Genomic DNA, 24,526 nt, shown 5'->3' with positions numbered 1-24,526 from the left:
GGCAAAACAAATCTGAACATTAGGAGACAGGCAGTGTTTGACCTGCACAAGTCTGCTTCTGCCAGCCACTTCAAGGAACTGGGCAAAACCATTGATTAAAGGCTCTGATGCCTAGTGCCAGTTACAGAATGTGCACAGGGAGGGTGTCCGTGGCATGGTTGAGAGCACCCATGATGGGATAGAAGCTGGCTTCAGAGCATGGAAGACCAAGTTCATCTTCTGCTTGTTGGCCCTTTGCAAAAGAGGGAAGAATCCCTAGGGTGATATGTGAATAAAGGCAAATATAGGTATGACAAGTACAGAGGAGAAGAACTGGAGCCAGATGCTTATGTATGAGATGAATTGCAATGTGGAGGTCTTCAGAGGAAGAGCCGTTTGAAAATGCTGGTGAGGAAGAGTCTGGTCCTGAGATCCACCGTAACCTCGGTTTGTTGAAGTTCAGGATGTGAGTGGGATTACACCTCACGTGAAGGCGAGAAGCAGCAGCAGGAGAAATCTAGGGTGTTGGCAACTCCACTTCTCTGAGACACCCTCACTGACAGTTACTGACTGACTTGATTGGGAGCCCTTTAGAGCAGAACTTTGCAGATGGACCACGGGGATACTTGGAAGGAGAGGAGACTTCCAGTAACACACGTTCTGCAGCACTGAAAAGCTTCCTTGTGTGCAGACTACCTTTAACTTGTCATGTGCAGCTAAACGTGTCTTTGGGATTGGCCCCACACCAATACAATGGGTCCTAAATGCCAGTGAAAGTTAGACCAGGAAGAAATGGTCTTTCAAGAAGCTGATGAAAACCAGCAAAAAGAGCTTAAGCATTTGAGAGGAATACTAGTGGGAAAAGACTGCTTTAAAGAGGGAATAATAGTAAAGCTTCGCGCTTCTTCCCTTGAGAAATCAACAAGTTCCTGAAGCTGCTTGGTCACTCACGCACAATTTTGTGTGGGGATCAGGAACCTTGCAACAGTTTCCCAGCCATATGGCCATGTGGGTGTTAGCACCAAAGGCAGCTAGAAGAAAATCATCTACTCTTCGATGATTTCTGGCAAATTCTTTGGTTTGAAAGCCAAGACAACATTATACTGTGTAGAGACTGATGTTTGAGAAAACATTCTGGTGAATGTGGATGAACAGGGTTTTGCTGAGCTGGTTTCCTTGAGAATCCAGATTTTACCGAAGGACAGGGTATGACCCATTGCAAAGAAAGTTGCATGAGCGGTCTTGCCATGGACGTAGTGCCTTGGTGTGAGTGGCATGGTTTATCTGAGTTATTTGATCACATCCAGTTCAGGAAGATATGTGACCGTGAATGTTTTTTGCCTCCTGATTGGCCACACAAAGCTTAAGATAACTGGGAAATGGTTGACACAGATTGATTATAAACACTTCCAAGAAGCTTATCCAGAAATATGAAGAGAGTGATGGAGGAAAACCTTCTCGAGGGAAGCATCGTGTACTTTAAATTCCTCTATGGCAGCCTTTAGTGCCAGAGAGAGGTTTTAATTCCAAGGGCTCAAGATTTCATAACAAACAAGGAAGTTCAAGGATATTCCTGAGTGTTGAGACTATCTGAGTTCAGGATATTGAGAAATCAATACTTTATGGCTCCAGAATATTCTAGAATCAAACTGTGATTTTTCTTTTTCTAGAAAAAAAATAAGTGAATTTACAGTGTGTATTGGAGAAATGGCAAAGCAACATTTTGGGAGGAAAAAATCAGCATTTGGAAGAGAAAAGAAAAAGAGATAGCGTGCCTGGTCAGCCTTAGGATTTCTTTGCTGGAAATTGATGGCTTTGCTTGATTTTATCTCTGAGTGGGAAAATAGTTCCTAGGGAATTAATCATTATTAGAGCTAATTAAAAATGATAGTTTTGTTTCAAAATAAACAAGACCATACAAAATACTGCTCATGAGATGTTCCCATGGGAATGGAAATAGAATACTTTGTCTTCTCATGAGTTAGTTTCCTTACAGAAGAGACCCTCTCCTATTTAAAATGACTGCCTTGTAGCACGCGTCTGTCCCCACTTTGAGGTAAGGATGAGTACCTTTCTTATATTTTTGTATGACATTTCTTTAAAAAAGACTTGCGTTATGATTTTCTATGATTTTTTCTGCATTATTTTTTTTTCTAAATGTTTCTGTGTATTAGCCCCATGTGAAATTGAAACGCACCCAAACTGAAACCCAGTTGCCCTATTTCCCCTTCATTCCCATACAAAGCAGGCAGAAGCTGATACATAGCTGGAGTAGGAGGGAGACCTTCTTTCCTAAGAGGTAATTGCAGGATGGTTATACTTGAGTAATTCTTCTGACAGGCAAACTTTAAACCATGAAATATGTGTGTGTGTGGATGTATGATGGATATGTATATATACACACATATTCAATTAAGTATACATGTGTGTGTATTTTTCAAATAGTCATTTTTCTGAGCTTCTTATATTATCCATAAAGTATGATCCATTTAAAAAAAATTCTTGTAGCCCTAATTACAAATTTGCTTTTGGAAGGTTCTAGTTTTTTAACCAAATGAAAATATTTTAAATTGGCAGTGGTTGCTTTTATGAAAAATATCACAATTACTTAAAAATCCCTGTGTCCTAGAAACATTTAGAAAACTTTGGTGAAAGAATGAACGAACAGCTTCCACCGAGCAGGTGAGAGGGTGTTGCTGGTGGGCCCTAGGCTTCTTGTGTGGGATTGAGTGCTCTCCCCTAAGGAGGCCTGGAAGCACCCGCACCCGGCAGCTGTGCTCCTTGCTTCGTGAACGCCCCTTAATGGCTACAGGTGCATCTCCTTACTGCAGCCGCCTGACTGGGATCCAGCAGAAACCAGAGCTCTTCCTCCCACACTTTCTGCTTACATTCCATGGAGTGGCCGGCTGAAGCAGGCATCTGCTTTTCTTTAGAGGCTTACAGAATAATTCTCCCCCAGACAAAATCTTTTGATTTATATTTTTTTCCTTTATGCATCAATCAAAAATTCTCCACTCTCTTTATAGCTCTTACTCCTGTCCACACCCCCTCACTTCTCAGAAAGCTTGGGATGGGTTGGCAGATGGAGAGCGGAGTGGGTGGGTCAGTTCTAAGAGTTCCCTGAGATGCCTGCAACACTTGGAGGGTTGTTGTGTCTGGCCTGGGGGTCAACAGGACCTGATGTATCACCATGTTCATGTCTAAGTACCCATTTGGATTTTTAACAGAAGCGTTTTCAGCTAGATCTCAGGGATTCTTGCTCACATGGAATGGAGACTGTCCAGCTTCAGTTGGTTAGTGGGTGTGGATTGGGGAACCTTTTCAGTAAGACTCCTGCAATCCCATCGTGCTCCTTTTTTTTTTTTTTTTTTTTTTTTTTTTGGTATGAGTTTTCTGGCCACCTCAATGCAGTATGTGTGTAAATACATATCAGGCATGCTCTGCCATGTTTTGAACATGGAAATAGAGCAAAAATGCCTCTCTATAAAGGAGTTTTTCAAAGGCTCTTAGTGGAGAAAGTGATTCATAATGTTTCTTGTCAGGGATCCCAGTTTCCAAACCACACCTTAATATACCTCGAGAACATATAGTGAGAAAGAAAAAAAAAACTGCTGAAAGTATTGTAAATTTTATTTTTGTCACTGGTGATCAGGTAGTTAGGAAACTTATACATAGGCTCATTTGTCCTCACCAAAGACACTGTAGGTTTCATCCTCTTTCTCCTCATTTATTTGGCACTTTCTGTTTGCCAACCACTGTACTAAGCACTTTGTGTTGATTCTGTGTGTTACATTATAATACTAGTACATTATTTGACTATTTAAAATGTACCTTACGTGTTACTCATATAAACTTAAGTTAGAAACCAAAAATATGTGTTAAAAATTGCCCAAACAAATCTTATTCATTTAAAAAAGTGCCACTTTAGCTCTTTGTGTAACTTATTTTTAGGTGAGTATGAAGTCAAAATTTGACTATATTTTAAAATTTTGTAGATTTAAAAAATTATATGTAGGACTTGCAAAACAATAATGTATTTTAAAAATTATTTATCTGACAATAGAGCTAGTGGCAAGAATTGTTCAGCTAAACAAAAATTATTCAACAGTAAATAAACGTTTCTAATCAGTAGGTTCTACTGATGTTGGAAATCTAATCTGATACCTTTGAAACACAGTCAAGCAATCAGGTTGTATCTGGAAATTATGTAGGATCCAAAGTCCATGATACAACATTGCTTTATTCTATAGTCTTTAGCAATAGTTGTGATCATGAAAGCAAACATCTTGAGGTGGTTTTGCTCTATAATCTATCATGAGTTAAGTGCCACTGCTGGTTTGAGCTTTTCTCACAGTTGTTCCACTAAGAGCTGGCCACATGTAATGATATCCTCTATCATTTGCATAGTATTTTACAGCTTATAAATTATATCTGTACAAATCATTTCATGTGGCCTCTGCCACAGTCTTGTGAGGTAGATTGAGTTGGATAGCATTAATCCGTGTGTGTCTTTTTTTTCCATTCCAGATTTCAAGATCCTGGAGGGTGGAGCCTGTGAGTGGTTTTATTGTGTTCTGTCCCTTTGAACATCTGAATATCAGTTTTTTTGTCAAATAAAAATCTTAACACTTATTTCATAGAACTGTTGTGAGAATGAAGTGAGATGAAGGATGTAAGATATCTAGCATACTGCCAAATGTGTAACATAGCCAGTGTTCCATCTATGTTGGTTTCCCTCCCTCATCCCAATCTTCTCAAGTGCTTAATGTCATATACTTTTCGTAACAATGCTCATTACAAGTGTAGGAGAGGCACTGTGTTATTGAAGAAAGAACAAGGACTTGCATTAAAATCCCAGCTCCACCATTTCCTAACAAAATGACCTTGGTCAAGCTTCTGGTGAATGTTTCTGTGATTTCTTTGTCTGCAAAATGGGTATAATTTTAGCTTACATGATTGTGGTGTGTATTTGAGCTCTTTAGCTTAGTAGGCACTTGATACACATTTGAGTCTGTCAATCATGCAGACAGTGAGTGCTCTGTGCATTTAGAAAGGTTCGTGATTTTTGTTTCCGTGTTCTCAGAATCTAGGCAATAAGAAAAGCAGAAAAGAGGAATGTGTGTGTATGTTTATGTTAGTGATCTATTACTGCACAATGTCTGTCAATCATGCAGACAGTGAGTGCTCTGTGCATTTAGAAAGGTTCGTGATTTTTGTTTTCGTGTTCTCAGAATCTAGGCAATAAGAAAAGCAGAAAAGAGGAATGTGTGTGTATGTTTATGTTAGTGATCTATTACTGCACAACAAATTACTCCAATTTTAGTGGTTTAAAACAACAAACATTTCACAGTTTCCATGGTTCAGAATTCAGAGGCACCTTAGCTGATTGGTTCTGGCCCAAGTTCTTTCATGATGTTGCAGTCAGGTTATCAGTAGGAGCTGGAGTTATCTGAAGGCTAGACTGGGGCTAGAAGATTTGCTTTCAAAATAGTTCACTCACATGGTTATTGTGAAGAGGCTTCAGTTCTTTGCCACAGGGGCCTCTCCGTAGGTTGCTTGAGTGTCCTCACAACGTGGGAGCTCGCTTTCCCCAGAGTCAGTGATCCAGCAGAGGGAGACCAAGACAAGCAGCATTGCCTTTTATGATCTAGTCTCAGAAGTCACAAACTATCACTTTCTTTTTATTCTGTTCTTTAGACAAGAGTCACAAAGACCTATCTATACTCAAAAGGATATTAGACTTCACTTCTTGAAGAAAAGTGTCAGGGAATTTGTGGACATATTTTAAAATTCTCAGTGTTCAAAGAAAAGACACTCTCTTGATGAGAGTCAAAAGAAAGGAGGAAGTTGAAAATAACCTAAAAAAGAATTAGCCGAGCTGACAGCTGGAAAACCTGCATTATACAATTGCACATCAGTAATTCATTTCTTATTGACAACTAATTATTTTAAATTTTATTTATCATATGATACTGGGGTGTAGCTAGATATAATATAATGACTTTAAGAAAAGGAATAGTCTGAAGTCTTTCCTAATGATGAGATCTGTTGAATTTGTCAGTAGTCCCTTGAGGGGAGTAGTTGGGGCCACTTGATGGAGTCATTTAAAAACTGAGCTAGAGAGAAGTCTGTACTGGAAAAAAAAAATGAAATAAATGGCAGAATCGATATTCTGCAAGCTTGGATTCCCGGATGCTATAATTTTAAATTAATTCAGAGATTTAAAAATGCCAATTTTCTGTATAATTGCTTCAACAGATTTTTCTTCCATCTGAATCCATCAAACTTGAGAGTTGTTTTCGGCATTTACAAAAATGTTCATATCTCCAGTGTCTTTAGTGCTTCTTAAAATAAAATGCATTCAGATTATAACTTTGTTTTTGTTTGCTCTGGATTTTCATTGCCTGCATGAAAGAATTGGAATCCCTCAGGGCCACATGAAGGCATCTACTTCTGGCCTGGTAGCTCCAGTGACTGAGAATGCCTGTTCAGAGCCCAGGAGGTTTTGGTTTCCTTCTCTGCTTTGTCCTGCTTTGTCTTTTGACTTTGTGTTTTTTTTTTAAGCAGAATTTAAATTTTGTTAAGTGTAATAAGCCATTTCCTTCATTGTGTCTGCCTTTGATATCAGAGGGAAATTTCCAAGTGCCTTTTATGAAGGTAATGGAAGCCTGGGGCCATGCAGCGTCTTTACAGTTTTGTGACTTCCACTTATTAGTTGTGTGAGTAGAAGTCCCTTTTCTGCCCTTTGCATTGTCCATCTTCCCAGCCTCAGTTCCTCTCACCTTTGATCACTTATCTTTATTTCCAACCCCTGCATTCTGTTCCCATGTCACTTGCCTCTTATCATGTACTCTCTCCCATTCCCAAAGAGGGACAGTCACCAGGTGGGACATTTGTTATAGATAGAAAGGGAGAATAAAAATATAAACTATTTTCTTCGGCTTGATTGAAGCCAAAGGAAGTTGGGAAAAGTAGAGAAACACACATAAATAGAAAGACTTGCAAAGAGTCAAGGGGGAATAGAGGGTTGTAACGTTTGGTTGTGTCTAGAGGTTGGTGAAAGTCATGGAGGGGGAGGAGGTAGTTTGATTGAGTGGAAGGTGGGAAAGAAAAGGGAGAGGTTTTCTGGGGTGAGGAAACTGCATGCGAAGGATGCAGGAGTGTGAGTGAGCACCGCTGACTAATGTGTGGCCTGGCTAATGTCCTGGCTCTCCCTGGGGATGTGGTAGGAGATGAGGCTAGGCTGGGTCTAGATGGGAGAATATCTTAATTCCCTTTTAAGGGATTTGATTTTGTCAGAAGTATTCGTCATGTAGATTATGTAGAATCCTAATTCTCAGAGTGTATGGTGGAGATAGTCTGATGGCCCTGCTTCTGCTTATGAATAAGCTGTGAAATTTGTTCCTTGGTAAACAAATAGCCTGATAGCTCTCTATCTATTTAGTCTGTTTACTTGCTCCTCTACATACAGATGTTGTTGGGGAGGCGGGGAGGAGAAGGGATGGACTAATGGGTGCAAAACTATGCTATCTATCCTAAGTGATTCATTGTGCAGTATATGCATGTATTCAAACAACAGTGCTCCACAAAAATAAATATATATATATATATATATATATATATATCCTGTGTGTGTGTGTGTGTGTGTATAAAGATGTTATTTATGGAAATGGTGAGTGATAGACTGATAACAAATGCCTTCATATACTTGCTCTTTGAAAAACAACAAATGTGGCGATAAATAAAACCTAATTCTGTTCCAAAATTAAGGGACAGAAAATTTGAGTCATGCAAAGAATATCTTAACCTGTTAATTGTGGAGGGAGCCCCTTCAAAGTAGCTGCTTGTGTGAGTCATAGAGGTGGAGGACAGGTAAGTGTTGACCGCCCTGCTCCTGGTTCTTGTGTTTCACTGACAGCAGTGAAGCCACCTTCCTGTCAATTGCCCATGCTCCTCATCCACCATGCTGGGGATCTGAAGCTGTGCAGCTGTAAAGACCAGCAGAGGATCTTTGAGGGAGGTAGAGATTTTTCACTTATGAGAAAATGTATTTTAAAATGGTTTTCCCTTTTGGGAGGCAAATTCTTAGAAAGAAGAACATCTTGAACTGCGATGCCCCTCATCTCCCCCAGAAAAATCCCTGGGCAAACTCATTTAACTTTCCCTGGGTATGGTTCCTTTGATTGTCAAGATTCTAGATCATGGCTTTGCATTATATTATCAATTCAGAATTGAGAAAATAGATACTTTGAGCGCCTTCTGTCTGTTTCATTTTTCCTTCTTTTTATGAACTGATTCAAGACTTGTCTTCTTGGAGGATGTGTTTCTTCAACTCTTCAGTCACAGCTTTTCAAATACCACTGTCCATTCTGGATGGAACACAGTGGTAGATTCTCTGTTATTCAGGATTAGGAGCAGAGAGGGGATTTCCAGATATATTCTAGGCAGGTGAGTTTTAAAGGTTGTGTTGAAAGAAATACCACAGAACAGCCCAGTGTGTTTGCAGGAATATGAGGACCGAGATGTATGCCCCGTTGCTGCCTCTAGTTATTGGGGAAAGGGTGGGGCTTCAGCATCACCTCTGTCCCTGGACAGCAATCCAAGCCTGTCCTGAACCTGAACTTTCTTGGGCGTTCCTATCCATAAACTAAAGAAGTATGTCTGGACAGTTGAATCCCTTTAAGGTCTATGATGTCAAAGAAAAATATTTTACAAAAAAGGTCAGAAAATGAAAATGTCAGAGAGCCATTAGTTTGTTTTGCTAGTTCTCCACTTTTATTACCAATTGTATTTTCTTTCCCCAAACACTGGATCAGATCCCGCTGGGTGCATAAACTATTTGTTGGGTAAAAGAGTCTTTTGACCATAAAGTATATTATACCTTCAAAAATATTCAATTTAGTTCCAGGGATAAAAATAGGACCTTTTCTTATATTTATAGAGAAGAGATTGGTATTTAAAGAGGGAAAACTCCAAGGAGAAAAGGAAAAATTAAAACAATGCCAAAGTCTCAAGGTGTGCTTTTAAAAGTCCTCCTGGAGGCAGTGGAGTCTGTCTGGCAGGGCAGGATCGGTGGTGAGAAAATATATGAGTGTAGGTGAAAAATCATAGTCCTTACATCTTGAGTCAAGGTAAAACAAAGATTAAATGAGTGAAACAAGAAACTAGACCTGGTTCCTGAAATAATGGAAATTTGTCCTGCCATCTTCATGGCTGGACTTCTGGTCCCACAGCCAGTGTCCGTGAACTGGGAACCAAAATATATTTCTTTTCTGGGGTGAATTTTATAGCTTAGTGGCAATTACCATAGGAGTTGCAGCAACTAGTGGTATGTTAAATTTCCTAGTTGTTCTTTTCCTACAAGGGGAATGAATACTTAGTAAATCAGAAATCAATTAAAAATTAAACTCCTTACACATTGTCACAGATTTTATCTATAATGTCTGTTTTTCTTTTGAAAAAGTGCTTGAGAAATTGCTATTTCCTGTTGCTTACTCAATTATTCTTTGGCATATTTAATTAAGCATTGTTTTACTTAAAAAAAAATCACTGGCCATTTTTGGTAATGCTTTAGAGGAAAAATGTGTTTTGTAATGATTGCAGGGTTTCCAAGCTGTAATGACCCGTGCTTTCCCTTAATCTGAGACTTTTATAGTTAAAATATTTCTTTCTGACAAACATAACGTACAGCAGATATTTTCTGAGGTTAAAGGTTTCATAGGAGTGTCCTTTTTTTTGTTTGATGCTACTGATAATTACCCCTTAGATAAATATTAATATTTATTTAGTTTGCCGCCAGTGAAGTTTATTCATTCCATTATTAGTTTTTGAACACTTACTATGAGATGCATGTTGGGTAGATAGCAGTGAACAGACACATTCCCGTTCTCATGGAGTTCACGTTCTCGTGATGATAATCGAAAAATAAATATACAAAATGTATGTATAGTAAATAGGAAATGTAAAGGAGGGTACGGGATATAGATAATGTGGGGGGATGTTGCAGTTTTCTGTCAGGTAGTCAGGAAAGGCCTCCCTGATAATGTGACATTCGTCAGAAGTCTTGAGAGAGGTGAGGGAGGAAGCTGTGTCTGTGTGTGGAAGAGTATCCTAGCAGAGGGAACAGCGAGTGCGAAGCCTGAGACTGGAGTGTGCTGGTATTTGAAGAGTAGCAAGGAAGCCAGAGTGGAGTGGGCTGGGGAGAGCTGTAGGAGGTGAAGTCTTGAAGGTCATGGAGGCCAGTTTGTGGGGGGGCCCCACAGGCCATTGTGAGCCCATCAGCATGTATTCTGATGGAGATGGGAAGCCCCAGAAGAGAGAAGGGCTGCGATCTGACCGATGTCCATCAAGAAGGATGCCCTGTGTGTCGCGTGGAAAATCAACAGGGAGAGTGAGGGTGGATGCAGGGAGTCCAGCTGGACACTGCTGAGATAATTCAGACAGATGATGGTGTGTTGCACCAGGCTGTTTGCCATGGAGGTGGTGAGAAGTTATCACCTTCTAGAAATAGAGCTAAGAGGGTTTGCTGTGGTATTGAGTATCTGTTGATGGAAAACCAGAGTCAAGAATAGACTTGCCATTTTCTGAGATGGGAAGATTTGAAGAAGAATGGGTTTGGATGTGGCTTCAGGGAGAAATCAAAGCTTAATTTTGAATGCATTTTGTTTGAGTTGCCCATTAAACATCAGGCATCTATCTAGTGAAGTCCCATAAGCAGTTGTATTCTTGGAGATATGAATGTGTATGTGCATGTACATGTGTGTATGTATGTGTGTATATACTTGTATATTTATAATATCTCCATTAGACATATGCACACATACTTACATGTGTATGAGGTAGAGGCAACCCAAGCTAGAGTTGTACATTTACCATACAGATACCAGATAGATTTATCATACGGATACAGAAGTCTGTAGATGGTATTTAAATCTGTGAGATGGGGCAGGAGGCTATCATCTAGGAAGTCAGTATCGAGAAAAGAAGGCTACAGAGACTGAGCTCTGGGGCTCCCCCTTTCGTAGGATCACGAGGAGGAGAGGCCAGCAAGGTAGGAGAGAACCACAAGAGAGTAGGATAACCTAGACACTGAGTGAAGAAAGTGTGTCAGGAAGCAGACTGTTCTGCTGTGTCAAATATGCTGAAATTTTGAGTAAGAGAGAATGAGAGTTTGCCATTGGATTTGGCAACGTGGAGGCCACTGGTGACCTTCACGAAGGCAGCTTTTGGGAAGTGGTGGTGGCAAAAGTCTGACTGCAGCAGGTTCAAGAGAGAATGGGTAGGGAGGTAGTGGAGGCAGCCAATATAGACAGCTCTCCTGAGGAATTTTGCTGAAGGGAGAATGGAGAAAGGGAGCATTATCTGCAACAGAATGGAATGGAGACCGGGGATGGGGTTATTCTTTAGAGATGGGAAATAGCACAGCATGTCTGCTTGCTAATGGGGAGGAATAGAGAGGAAGTCTTTGAGTGGGCAAGAGCAGAAGGGATCTGGTGCTGCAGTGGAGGGGTTGGCCTTAGATAGGAAGGACCATGTCCTTTGTCAGGAAGAAGGCAGGACAGCTATAGATATGGGTAAGTCGACAGTGGGCGTGTGTCTTTTAGCTTCTGTTTTCCCATTGAAATAATAGGTGAGGTCATACTTGAGAGTGTGATTAGGCAGCTGCTGCACATCTGCTCAAATGGATATTTTGGGGCTCTATTTACATTTTCAAGCATGGTGTACCTTTAATACCTGCTTTTGATGTGCAATATGCAATTCCTTAAGAAACCCAGAATATATCCAGAAATTTATTCTTGTATGAAATCATTTAAAGTACTCTCCTTCTTTGCCTCCCTATAAGTCTGTCTCCTTGAATGTGAATAAATGGGAGGAAATTGTGTATGTGTATGAGAGAGAGAGAGAGAGAGAGAGAGAGAGAGAGAGAGAGATGAGTAACTGACATATGGTTTCCTTTAGTGAATATGAAGGGAGAATTGAAAGGGAGAGAAAGCTCAGGTGTTCGTTCACTTAGACTTATATCACCTGTGTCGCAACTGTTTGTCTCTCTTCCTCTTTATTTAGTTATTCCTACCTGAACAACTCAAGAGGTGGAGCTAGAATGTAACTCTAGATTCTTACCTGAGGAACTGACCACATCAGTTCTAGAGATCTCATCTGAATTTCCCTTTTGAAGGGTTTTCCAGGACTGGGACAGCCTGTGGAAGTCATAGATCTGACACTAGTTTTTATTTACACAGCACCTTTCTCAGGGAATACAGAACAGTCTATGGGCATCATTTTAATAGTCCAGGAGGAGTAAAGCAGGCCGGGAGAACTGAACAATAAAGGCTTGTTATTCTAATCTTTATTTAATACTTTTATGATTTGTCTTTCAAAGAATTCTTGGCCTTCAGGCAAATGATGGACTTCCAGTGAGAAAAAGCTCAGTTTCTCTCACACCCGGAAGAGAGTACATGTGGCCAGTGTGTCGAATCAGAATGTAGGTCCCTTTAAACAAGGCTCAGCTCTTGGGCAGGGTGATGGCTTTGAACCACAGAGAGGTTGCTTCTTTCCAGAGGCTGTTGCCTGAGCTAGTAGGCGCCTGTTGTTTGAGTTGGATGATTGCTGATGTGCTGTCGCAGCATTCTGGATGAATGCTGAGGAGACTGTATTTGTTCATAACATCTGATGTGAGTCTTGAACTTGTTATATTTATTTCTTTGGCTGCCTTGGCTTTTGGTCACATCCTCGTCTAATGACTGAAAGATGGCAACTGTGCTTTTTTCTAGACTAAAGTGCATTTGTCAAGAACAGTCTTCACATTTTTGAATTTTTCTCTATTGTTAATGATTGTGCAGCAGAAATGAAAGCGTTTTTATCGGCTTCATTTCCATACCATTCGCCATTTACTCTGAATATCTGTGGTTTGTTTTAAGCCACGTGCCAGTGCCTCTCCTTGGAGGTATAAATCTACACAGAGTCTGGCAGAAGCTGCAGACAGGATGCCTGACTGACTGGGAGGCCCAGTGGAGGTGCTGCATGGCTCCGGGCAACCTAGGTCTCTAGCCAAGGCCTCTAAAACCCAAGGTTTCAAAGCACTTGCTTAAGATTTCTGAAGCTGATTTACTTACAGAAATCTAAGAATTACATTGTTTGCCTCGGGGGGAACAAGCACAAAAGCCATGTCAACACTGTCCCTGCTGACTCCTGACTGGTCTCACTTTTGCTTCTCAGATTTGTAATTCCTGGTTTGCCAGTGGGTGCCAGTAAGGTTGGTCCTCTCCCACTGGTTAGTCCTGAGCTTTGTATTAGTCCATTTTCTGTTGCTTGTATCAGGATACCTGAAACTGTGTAATTTATAAAGAAATAAAATTTATTTCTTACCGTTTTGGAGGCTGGGAAGTTCAAGGTCCAGGGGCATATCTAGTGAGGACCTTCTTATTGGGGACTCTGCAGAGTTGCATGGTGATGCAGGCTTGCACACGGCCGAGGCCAAGCAAGGTGGCTTTACGTGTTTTCTTCATCTCCTTATAAAGCCCCCAGTGTACTCCCTGGTAACACATTAAGCCATTAGCCCATTATTCCATTAATGGATTAAACCATTCATGAGAGCATATCCTCATGATCCAATCACCTCTTTTTAAAAATGATTTAAATTTTTATTGAAACATAATTGATTATACATGTTTGTGGGTTACACAGTTGAATTAATGACCAAATCAGGATAATTAACATATCCATCATCATACAGATGATGTAACCAATTATCTCTTAAAGGCACTACCTTTCGAATACCTTATTGGGGACTAAGTTCCAACACAAGCTTGGGACATTCAAACCACAGCCAGCCGTTGCCTCACTGGTGAAGCAAGGCCTCAGGCCAAAAGACCTCAGCACCCTGTGAGTGAGTCTTGTATTTCTGTGGGGTTCAACAGTCCCCCTTGGCTCATGGATACCTTCAGGTCACTTCATATATACCATATTTATTAGCTGTCTACTACATGCAGGACACAAGGAGTTTTTGAATATTAGCTTATTCAAGGAAAATGCCTATTAGAGACCAAAAGGCTTCCAGAGGAGAGTTGATGTCCACTGTTAGTGAATTCCTACTAAACTGTTGAAAGGTGAGTGGCATTGTCTTCAACTTGTCATATGTGAGGAATCTGAAGTTCAGAGAAGTGGGCCTTTAGTTTAAAATTTAAACTCTGTATACACTATACCCTAGATTTGTGGAAATGATTTTAAAGGAGCGGTGATGGGATAATGTATTTTCTAATCCATTTGATTTTTAAGGAGCTCCTATTAGAGCTCTGAGTGACAGTTTAGTGTCAAAAGTAGTTGTTAGTTTTTCACTACCAATTTTGAGAAAATTGATGTGGAAACCTAAAGCTAATTATAATGAAGAAGTAAGTGGTTCATGAAGAGATGAGAGGACCCAACAGGAATACAATTCTCTGTTTTAGAATTAGATTATGGCAGAATGCTTGTAAGAAACAAGCATTTTAATTTTTGTATGAAATAAAATGTATCTTCTGCCTCCAAGAAGATGTGAATTGTAAAAATCGGAGTTGAATCATATGAAACTGTCTCTGCCTTTTGAAAATCTAGATGACTCTACGCACCAAATTTATTTTTTGGTAAAGAAATACAATAAATTTTTAAGAACAATATGTTCAGAGAATCTCAAGTGCCTACAAAGTGACTACTGTAGCTGAGGGCTGAAATGGGAATGATGATTAAGTGCTTGCTTTCTTTGGATGTCTCAGCTCGCCTAAGTGAGCATAGTTTAGGTGACTGCATGAGCATCTGCATGGCAGCTGCTCGGGCTGTGAGTTAATGCCAGAGAAGACAGAATAGTTGGCACACCGTTTCTAATTTCATTATTGTACCAAGAGCCAGAAAAAAAATAGAAGTTTCTATTCTTTTGAAGTTGGAAGATGTTGTCTCTCTCTTTTTTTGGGGGGGGGGAGGGGCTTCACACACTTGCCCGTCAAAAGTGTCATCAGGATACTTGTAAGCGTGGTGTGACAACTTAGAGCATAAGCTGATTTGTTTGTGCTACTGTAAAAAAACAAATCAAACTAGGTGAATTTTGTCTGGTTGTGGAATCGACATTCCGTTGTAGGTTTTCAAATTTCTAACGTAGACTCCCAGATAATTTTGAAATACCATATACGCATTTAAAGCAGTGGCTGGCAAACTGTTTCTTTAAAGTTTTATTGGAACACAGCCTCGTGCATTCATTTACATATTGTGTTTGACGGGCTGCTTTCCAACTACCACAGCAGAGTGGAATAGTTGCAACAGAGTCCTTTTGTCCTGCAGTCCTAAAATATTTACTGTTTGACCCTTTATAGAAAAAGTGTGCCAACCCCTGGTTTAAAGCATTGATAGTAGCTTTCTATTGGATGCCATTTTTGCAAGGTTGCTGAAGGTCTGGTTGGCCACTAGGATATCTCCCCACTGCGACAATATGTCTTAATGAAGACATATGGTGACACTGGTGAAGAAGAAACGTTGAAGATACTGGTGAAGAAGAAACTTTCTTGGAAAAACATTTGAAAAGAGTGGACAGGCTTTCTCCTCTGGAGGAATCATTTTTCTTCTCCTGTTCAGTGAGAGGGTCAATTTGGCTGGTGGCTTCAAGTCCTAATTTTAACTTTCTCTGATGATGTGGCCGTTAACGTTGAGTATTTGGAGGACTGTCATGTGGAAGAGGTGTTAGATCATGAGACTATAGAGAACTGAATTAGGATTAATGGGTGCAATGTAGCACTTGCTAGGAGAACTGCCCACAAGTAGAATGTACTTAGTGGGTGATGAGCTCCCTGTCCGTAGAGATATTCAAAGATAGGCTAGATGGCCACTTGGTACATAGAACTCAAGCAGGGGATGAGAGGTGGTTGTGCCAGAAAACCTCTGAGGCCACATTCCAACCTTGAAATTCTGGTGGCTTCTTTGGTTAGAGATCTTTATTTCCAAGCTCAGATTTTGACCATAATTTAATTTGTTGAGGGTCTGTAAAGGCATCTTGGAAGACTTTCTGAAGATATAATATAGGTCAAGCCAAAGCAGTATAAAGGGGGAGGGAAGCTTTTCTGGTGGGCAGAGATGGCAGTGGGAAGGCTGACCCAGAGCCAGTCTCCCCTTTGACCACTGCAGTAACACAGGCCTCAGGAAGGGCACTGCTTCTTACCAGCTGTAAAGCCTTAGGATGAACCGTCTCTCTTCAGCTGCTGCTACCATCTTTGCTTTCTGCCTGAGCTTCTGGAAAAAGAAGGACCTGGCTGGGGGTATAGCACAGATGGAGATATCAAAACAGGGTTTCTGTATTGCCATTTGCCAGAGAGTTTACATTGAGACCTGGCCATGAAGGGTAGGTCTGGGTGAAGCCATATGTTCTCTGTGCAGCTCTGCTGTCATAGCATAAAAGCAGCCATAGACAGTATATAAACGAATGAGTGTGGCTGTGTTCCAATAAAACTTTATTTACAAAAACAGGCAGTGGGCCAGGTTTGGCCCTGGGGCTGTAGCTTGCTGACCCCGGATAAAGACATCGAAAATTAGAACTAGCAGAAAACATCAGCTTCAATCCTCTCATATTTTGGAGAAAAGGTGAAATGACATGTCTAAAGTCACACTATGGTTGAGCCAGGATTTCAGCCAGAGTCTGCTTTTAGTCTAGTGCCCATTTTGTGATACTGTTTTGCCTTGGCTGTGTGGTCACATTATTTGATTTTTAAGAGAAGGCTGCGTGAATGAAAGAAATACCTGCTTCAGGTGGTCTGTGAATAGCAACAGTGAGAGCTCAAGGATGGAATTTTAACAGTGGCAACCCTTTATCCCTGTGACCTGGTCTCACTTTTTCTTAGAGAGGCTCTGCTCACAGTAAAACAAAATATAGATTGCATAAATTCATATGGAGAAATAATGCCCTGGAGTTGTGAAAAAGAAATGGGCTCCCGCAGCTGCGTCACAGGATTTGATCACTTCAGCTGAGAGTGCCAGGAGATTTGAGACAGATGTTTTCAGACATGCCGCATGCCTAAAACATTTCCAGGGGTCGGGCTGCAAATAGTGACTTAATAAGTGGAGAAACAGGGAAAGTATGCAAGTTGAGGACACAAGAGTGTATTCAGCACTAGGTGCATGGCCAACCTCTTTGCATTACATCTGCCTGTCAGGGTTGGCTCTTTAATCTGTCGTGCCCTGGGTATTGCTCTTTGTCTGCCCGTGAATAAAGTGCAGCATTGTGGTTAGTAATCCCACTCCAGTGACTCGACTTCAAATGTGGTTTTGGAGTGCATCCCAGAGTTCTGTTTGCTAAGCTTCCTACTCCTGTTTCAGAGACACCACTGGATACAGAGCAGCGAGCACTAAAGGCTTCCCTCTTTCCTTAAACCTGTCGGGTTGTGGGCTCTCTCTTTCCCCTCTTGCTTCTTTCTTTTCTTTTTTTCTTTTTTAAGCCTTCCAAGGCAAGTTCATGGATACTAAGCTGATGTGTTTGTTGTTCTTTTTCTCCCTGCCTCCGCTCCTAGTGAGTAACCACACTGGCCGCATCAAGGTGGTCTTTACTCCGAGCATCTGTAAAGTGACCTGCACCAAGGGCAGCTGTCAGAACAGCTGTGAGAAGGGGAACACCACCACTCTCATTAGTGAGAATGGTCATGCTGCCGACACCCTGACAGCCACGAACTTCCGAGTGGGTGAGTTCCTCCACGGTCCCTAACTGTCCTTACCGAGTAGAGAGTTATGAAATTGTAACGCTTAGGCACCCCTTTCATTCACACTGCTCTCTGCTTGAATGGGTTTCTGTCTGTGAATACAAATATGCTGCTTTCATGAGATCTTTGAAATTACTTTTGGAATAATTTTTAAGCTGATTTTTGGTTTGTTAGGGAAATGGCAACTAGAGAATTTCCCCTTATTGCTTAGCTGTGCGGTGATGGGAATGTATATAGTAGAACAGAAGAGGATAGGTTTTAGGTTAAGACCCTAACGCATAACTTGCATTGAGCAGCGTCAAATTTTATTGGCCCAGCGATAAGTAGAATTTGCGTGAGATTTGACACATATTATAAAATTTGGAAGGTGGTGATGGAATTTAAATTTTTACTTCATAAGAAAACGGTTCTTTAAAAAAAATCTCTAAATATTCTCAAAAACCTGTACTTTGGTTGTAGAAAGGGATATAGACCTGCATCTTTTGCCACATTTCTGTTATATATCATAAGACTAAATTATAAATTGATTCATAACATGGATTTGGGGAAAGATATACTAGTGGATTACTGTCAGCACTCAGAAACTTTAATTTTAAAACGAGCTAGTGGTTACTGACTGCAAAAAGGCTTTTTGCTTCTTTTAAGTTTTTGTTTCTCTTTTACTTTTTTGTAAATGGAGAAAGTATTGCGGTCCACTGAGTGCTGTCATACTGCCATGTTGTCATGCAATACAGGATTTTTGCCACAGAAAAATGTCTTTTATTATTTTTTGACCAATTATGGTTTGCCATGTGTACTCAAATAATCGCAGACACCCACGTTACTTTATGAGTTACTCACAAGAATAACCCAAATGTCAGACAGATAATAACACTGGCTAGATCTGGTCTTTTTATGGAATATTGCTGTTTAGTCTTGGGAGTGTGTGTCTGGGGGTTGGGGGGGAGGAGAGGGCTGTCTATTTCAAACTGATTTCCATCAAGACAAAATACAAGGGACAGACAGCCTGAAGTCCATATTGGTTCTTTGATTATTCTGCTGCTTTATGGTGAAGTGGAAGCAGTATTTTTGATTGTCAGTACTTGGAAAAAACATGTGCTCAGAGATACGATTTGAAAGGGTATTGTAAATTTCCTGGCTGTGATAGGGGTACTTTGGGCATACTTTTTAAAAGAATTTAGCTGTTACGTGCCAAATGGCACATTATGTTTAACAGGGCAGGGAACTGAGTCTAATAGGAAGTGTGTTTAACTGGTGATCAGGAAACTGGATTCTGGTCCTGGTCCTGCTACCAACTAGCTAATCCACAGGGCATGCCAGTTAATGTTTCTGGGCCTCAGTTTTTCTCATGTATAAAATAAATGGGATTGTATTTAGTGACTTCTAAAATTCAGTCCATCTCTAAAACCTTTTGACTTTTTATTAGCTATAAGTAATATTATCTTCTGGCTTTTTTGGAGGGCTGTAGACAAGGGGGGAAAGGGAAAGGCAATTCCTAATAGGTTATTATGGCTTTCCTGGCTTTCTCTTGCTTTACTTTCCTCGGTTACTTTTTCTTAGGCACTGCTTCCCCTCCTCCATGATCGACGACAGCGTCTGCTCCTCCTCCTTCCATTTATCGTAAATCTTCACAGTAGCAATGACAACATGATCTAATGGGTGGCAATTTTTTTGGCTTATAGTATATTCATTTGGAAACTAAATATTTGAAGGCTTTGAGAAACAGAGGAAGTCTACTTGTTAAAACATGTTGCACACTTTCCTTTCTGGCATTGAACCAGATGTTTAGGAACAGAACACACGTAGCCTATTCAAAACACAAAAAGGGGCAACATTACTTACAAAAGCATTTCAAAATCAGAGCTCAACTCTCCACAAAGGATTGGCAGAATAGTTTAATTAAAAAAAAAAGGGAGGGATGACCATAGTTATAAATAGTTTCACATTGGAAATCACGGGGAATATTTCACTTATGTCCTGAGCTATTTCCTTCTTCTATTTACATTTTAGTTCAAATATTGGATATTTTGAGGGGAAAATTTTATGATTTTTCTTTATTGAAGAATGGTAGTTTTGTAGAACTTATAGATTATCCTTCAAAAATATAAAAAACAAAAAATTCATTTTTGCGTATGTATCTTTTTTGGATTTTGCAGGTTTAATATATTTTAATTATTTACAAGAAGTGGTTTTCTAATTTATTTTCTCTCTATATATGTTTGTTTACAGTATATTAAATCTTCTGACAAATAAGATATACATGGAAAATAGTACAGTTTGAGGAAAATTCAAAGTTTATTATGACTTGTTAGCTACTTGCTCTCTTTGTCCTCTGGGTTTACTGAAAGGTGGGGGCTGGCAAATTTTTTCTGTAAAGAGCCAGGCAGTATATATTTTAGACTTTGTGGGCCCTGCTGTGTCTGTCACAGCTACTCATCTCTGCACTGTAGTGTGGAAGCAACCATAGACATGTGCAGGAATAGGCGTGGCTGTGTTGCAAAACAGTCGAGGGGTTGAGTTTGGCTCCAGTGCTGTTGTTTGCTGACTGCCTGCTCCAAGGAGTTAGACTAATACAAGGAAAGCTATATGGACTTCGTAGTTAAGGCACCTTCATTAAATAATCCATTTTGTTAATCAGAACAACAGAAATAATTTGTGAGCATTTGTAGGTGATTTACAGTTTTTTTTTTGAAGGAAGTGGAACAGACGTTATTGTCACAATTTTTTCAATAAGGAAACATGGGTAGAGAGGGTTAAGTGAGCTTGCCTTAGTTATACAGCAAGTCAATTAGCTAAGACGGTAACCTAGGGCTCCTTACATCATATTTTCCTTACCTCCCTGGAGTCTGACCATGATGTATGGGAGGGACAAGGTGGACCTCATGGAGTTGGGTCTTGGGGGAGGGCTGTATGGTATAGTAAAGAGAGAAAATAACTGAGAATCCAAACCTGGATTCGAATCCTAGCTTCGTTACAGCCATCAGTCACGTTCTGGCTCTATATCCTTTCTGGGCCTATGTCACCTCATCCATACATTGCAGGTACAGGTTGAGTGTCTTTATCAGAAATGCTTGTTACCAGAAGTTTTTCTGATTTAGGATTTTTTCAGATTTTGGAATATTTGCATTATATGTACTCAGTTGAACATCCCAAATCCAAAATGCTCCAATGAGTATTTCCTTTGAGTGTCATGTCGGCGCCCCAAGTTTCAGATTTTGGAGCATTTTAGATTTTGGATTTCTGAGTTTGGGATGCTCACCCTGCACTAACAGATACGTAGAGCGCTGTTCTGTAGCAGGCTCATGGGATGCCCTCTTCCTTCATTCATGCTTCTGTGTTGGTGGTCTGCTCTGTGGTGACTGTGAGTCTGGGCTGTCCACATGTGAGAGGCAACAGGTGCTTTTCACACGACTTTTAAGCATATAGTCTCTGCTTTTGAGTATTCAGTGGGAGAAGTAATAACTTTCACTTACTGCCATTCTTAAAATGAGGCCCAAACGAAGATGATATCCAACTGACTGTGAGTCTGGGCTGTCCACATGTGAGAGGCAACAGGTGCTTTTCACACGACTTTTAAACATATAGTCTCTGCTTTTGAGTATTCAGTGGGAGAAGTAATAACTTTCACTTACTGCCATTCTTAAAATGAGGCCCAAACGAAGATGATATCCGAGGGAAGTACTCTGAAATTCTAGAATAAACTCATTTTTATGAATGGTGATGTTGGTATGGTATAATAGAATATATACATTAGTGGCGTTTCCTATAAAGCAGATTTTTGATCATAATGACTTCTTTGGTGGCAGTCTCAGCTCTGCCTTCTTGGTCCCCTCACCTTGCTTTTTTAAAAAATGGAAACATATCTTCAGTTGTGGTGGGCCAGCAGGTTCACTGTTTTTGTTTTAATGGATTCTTAACATTTTATAGGGACATGGTGAAGATGACCTTGTGGGATTTTTAAGTGTTTATAAAGTCTTAAGTTCCTCCAACAAAAAGAGCATATGAATTCGTGTTGTCACAATTAGAATATTTCTAATACAATAATACTGTCACTTGGCATAATTTATCTGTACAGACACTGAAAAGCAGTCATGGTTGCTAAAATAACACATTTGGTTTATATGACGTTGCTTTCTCTGAGGAGTTACAAAGGACGTATGTTCCATTAGCCCCAATTAAATAGTTACACAAAAGTATTTGATAACTTGAAAAGTATGTTCTTATATGTTATTTTATTTGATGCTTACTGCTGCAGAGAGAGGTAAACTGTAGTATCCGTAATTTGTAAATACGAGTACCAAGGCTTTATTGGCTTGACTAAAGGTGACTTTAAGTCAGGTTTTCTTATCCTAGAGTCTTAGTACCTCTGGCTGTCCCATGTTGCCTCCTGTGACCATATATTAAGTGTTTATGCATAAAACACACTACTAAGTTTTCCAAGATAAGCAAATCATAAAGCTGCCTTCTAAGAGCTTATGCTTTGAGGAGGAGATGAGCAGTATATGTAAATAATCCTAAATCAAGGCAGAAAGCAGGAACCCAGAGAAGGGAACTGTCACTTCTCCCTGAGGGAGGATGCTTACAGAGAAGAGGGGTCGCATGCAGCTCTTCTGTTTAGTGCACTGTGCCACTTTCACTCCCAAACATGACGCTGCATGTGGGAGCAGAGTAAATGCACCTTGCCTGATTGTCGACTGACAGGGGCAGTGGGACTTGAAACATTGGTAAGTTCCAAAATAAGGATGGGTGGGGAGTGGAAGGAAGAGAGAGGTGACATTGCTATGAGAAGGAAGAATTTACCCATTAGAACTGGGCATGGGGACAAGAAGGCATAAGTGGTTTCTGGGACCTGGGAGTAGCTTCACTTAAACACAGGAAGCATGAAAGGTAAAAATAGTAGATAAGAATAGTCCAGGAAGGTAGATTGGGGCGAGGCTGCAGAGCACCTTGAGTTTCAAGCTTAGGAACTACTCTTTCAGGACTTACTAAAGTTCTTGGAAAAGAAGTTGATATTTATCATTGTGAAAAAGAGAGAGGGAGGCGCTCTGCCTTGCTTAGGTAGAAACTAGTGTTCTAAGAGGCTAAGTTTGTGAATGAATGGCAACCTCCAGCCTCCCTCAGCTGCTCTGAGGTGTGTCTGATGCTCTGCACTGGAAATCTCCAGCTTACTGCTACTGTGCTTTGATGAGTAGTAGCTGCAGTTCATGTTGCTAAACTCATTATCTAGATTCTCCTCAAAAGGAGGGAAGGAAGTTTCCCTTCAGTGAGGCATTAAATAAACCTTTCATAACTGCTCACAGAGGGGGAAGTATTTAGATTTCTTTCTGGCAACTTAGTTCAGACACTGAGTCTTTCGTCCTCTGCCAGTTGTCATTGTGTGGACCCCCTGATGTTTGTCCAGCACAGAAGTTAGTGAAAATGGCAATGTCATTCTTTGATTAACTGGTGAATATATTTTCTCCTTAATGCATTGTACAGGTATAGCTTATGTTTTTTAAAGATGATTCAATATAATACTTACGTATTGTCCTTTCATTTGGGTAATTTAGAATACCTAAGAACTTGTCAAAGAAGCTGCTCCCAAATATGTTTAGTCTTCTTAAATTCTTAATGTGATAATACAGAGCATTTCCTTTTTTATTTAAGCTGCAGAGCACCCCCAAAAGGCTGGTATGAGGAACATCCATTCATTTAACATATATTTATCAAGCTCATACGATGTGCCAGATATTGTTTTATGCATTAGAGATGCAGCAATGAACAGAATGGACAAAGTCCCTGTCCTCCCATAACATTAGAAAATATGGTGTGGCTACAGGATAAACGAACCTTGAGGACATTATGCTAAGTGAAATAAGCCAGTGAGAGAAGGAAAAAGTACCGTATGATTTCATTTATATGAGGTACCTAGAGTAGTCAAATGAATAGAGAGAGGAAATAGAATGGTGGTTGTCAGGGGTTATAAGGAGGGAAGAATTGGGGAGTTGTTGTTTAGTGGGTGTAGAGTTTCAGTTTTGTAAAATGAAAAAGTTTTGGAGATGGATGTACAACAATGTGAATGTACTTAATGAACTGTGTGTTTAAAATGGTTAAGATGGTAAATTTTATTTTACATGTATTTTACCACAATTAAAAATAAAAAAAGTTTAAAAAAAATGTGTGTATACTACTGTCAAATATGTACTACCAACAATATACTATAAGAAATGTGATATAATGTCAGGTAGTGATAAATACAGTGAAAGCTGGGAAAGGGGGTAGAGAATGGGAAATGTTGGTGGGAGGCATGGATTGCTCTTGTGGACAGCTCAGGGAAGGGCTCTCTGGTGAAATGCTATTTGAGCAGAGACCTGCATGAAGTGAGTGGTGAGCTCTGGGAGGAAACATGACAGACTTAGCCTCTGACTCTGTGACTGTGATTTTTATTTTGTTTGAACTGTGGAGCACTTAGAAAGGCTGGCATTAGGAACATTCATTCAAACTTTTCCTACATGTCATCTTGGGTTAGGTTTCATGAAATTGTATTAGGGAATCAAATCAGTAATGTCTGTAGATAAAGAGCGTTATACAAAGAGGACTGAGGCAAGAAAGTCTTGTCCTCTGGGTGAAAAATGAAATGGTCCTGAAATTATTGCAGGAGTCTTGGTGATTTACAGTAAAAAGTAAAAGGTCTTAGGTATAAAAATGAGTTACCAAAAAAGCTGTGTCACTTCTTTCTCCAATATTCTTTTATAAAAAAACACAGATCATATGATTTTGGAATGGAGCTTGCTTTTAATTAATGTAAATAAAATTGGTTCCTGCTTGTGAGTACAGGGGTGTGTGTGTGGGGGGGGGGGGGG

General features: G+C 40.1%; 1 protein-coding gene across 1 annotated transcript in view; it reads left to right on the top strand.

Annotated features, from left to right (window-relative positions):
• LOC103608091 (latent-transforming growth factor beta-binding protein 1-like) overlaps window positions 1-24,526 on the top strand; it is a gene marked incomplete at its 3' end in the record, with an annotated part of 72,042 nt that overhangs the window by 6,931 nt on the left and 40,585 nt on the right. Inside the window, exon 2 of the mRNA XM_008592537.1 lies at window positions 17,499-17,666. Within this exon, the coding sequence (XP_008590759.1) occupies window positions 17,499-17,666 (168 nt within the window). The remainder of the gene's footprint in view (window positions 1-17,498; window positions 17,667-24,526) is intronic.

This window comes from Galeopterus variegatus, unplaced genomic scaffold, assembly GCF_000696425.1.
Source record: "Galeopterus variegatus unplaced genomic scaffold, G_variegatus-3.0.2 Scaffold8004, whole genome shotgun sequence".
NCBI lineage: Eukaryota > Metazoa > Chordata > Mammalia > Dermoptera > Cynocephalidae > Galeopterus > Galeopterus variegatus.
The sequence above is the reverse complement of the archived record's forward strand: the minus strand, read 5'-3'. Positions and strand labels throughout refer to the sequence as shown.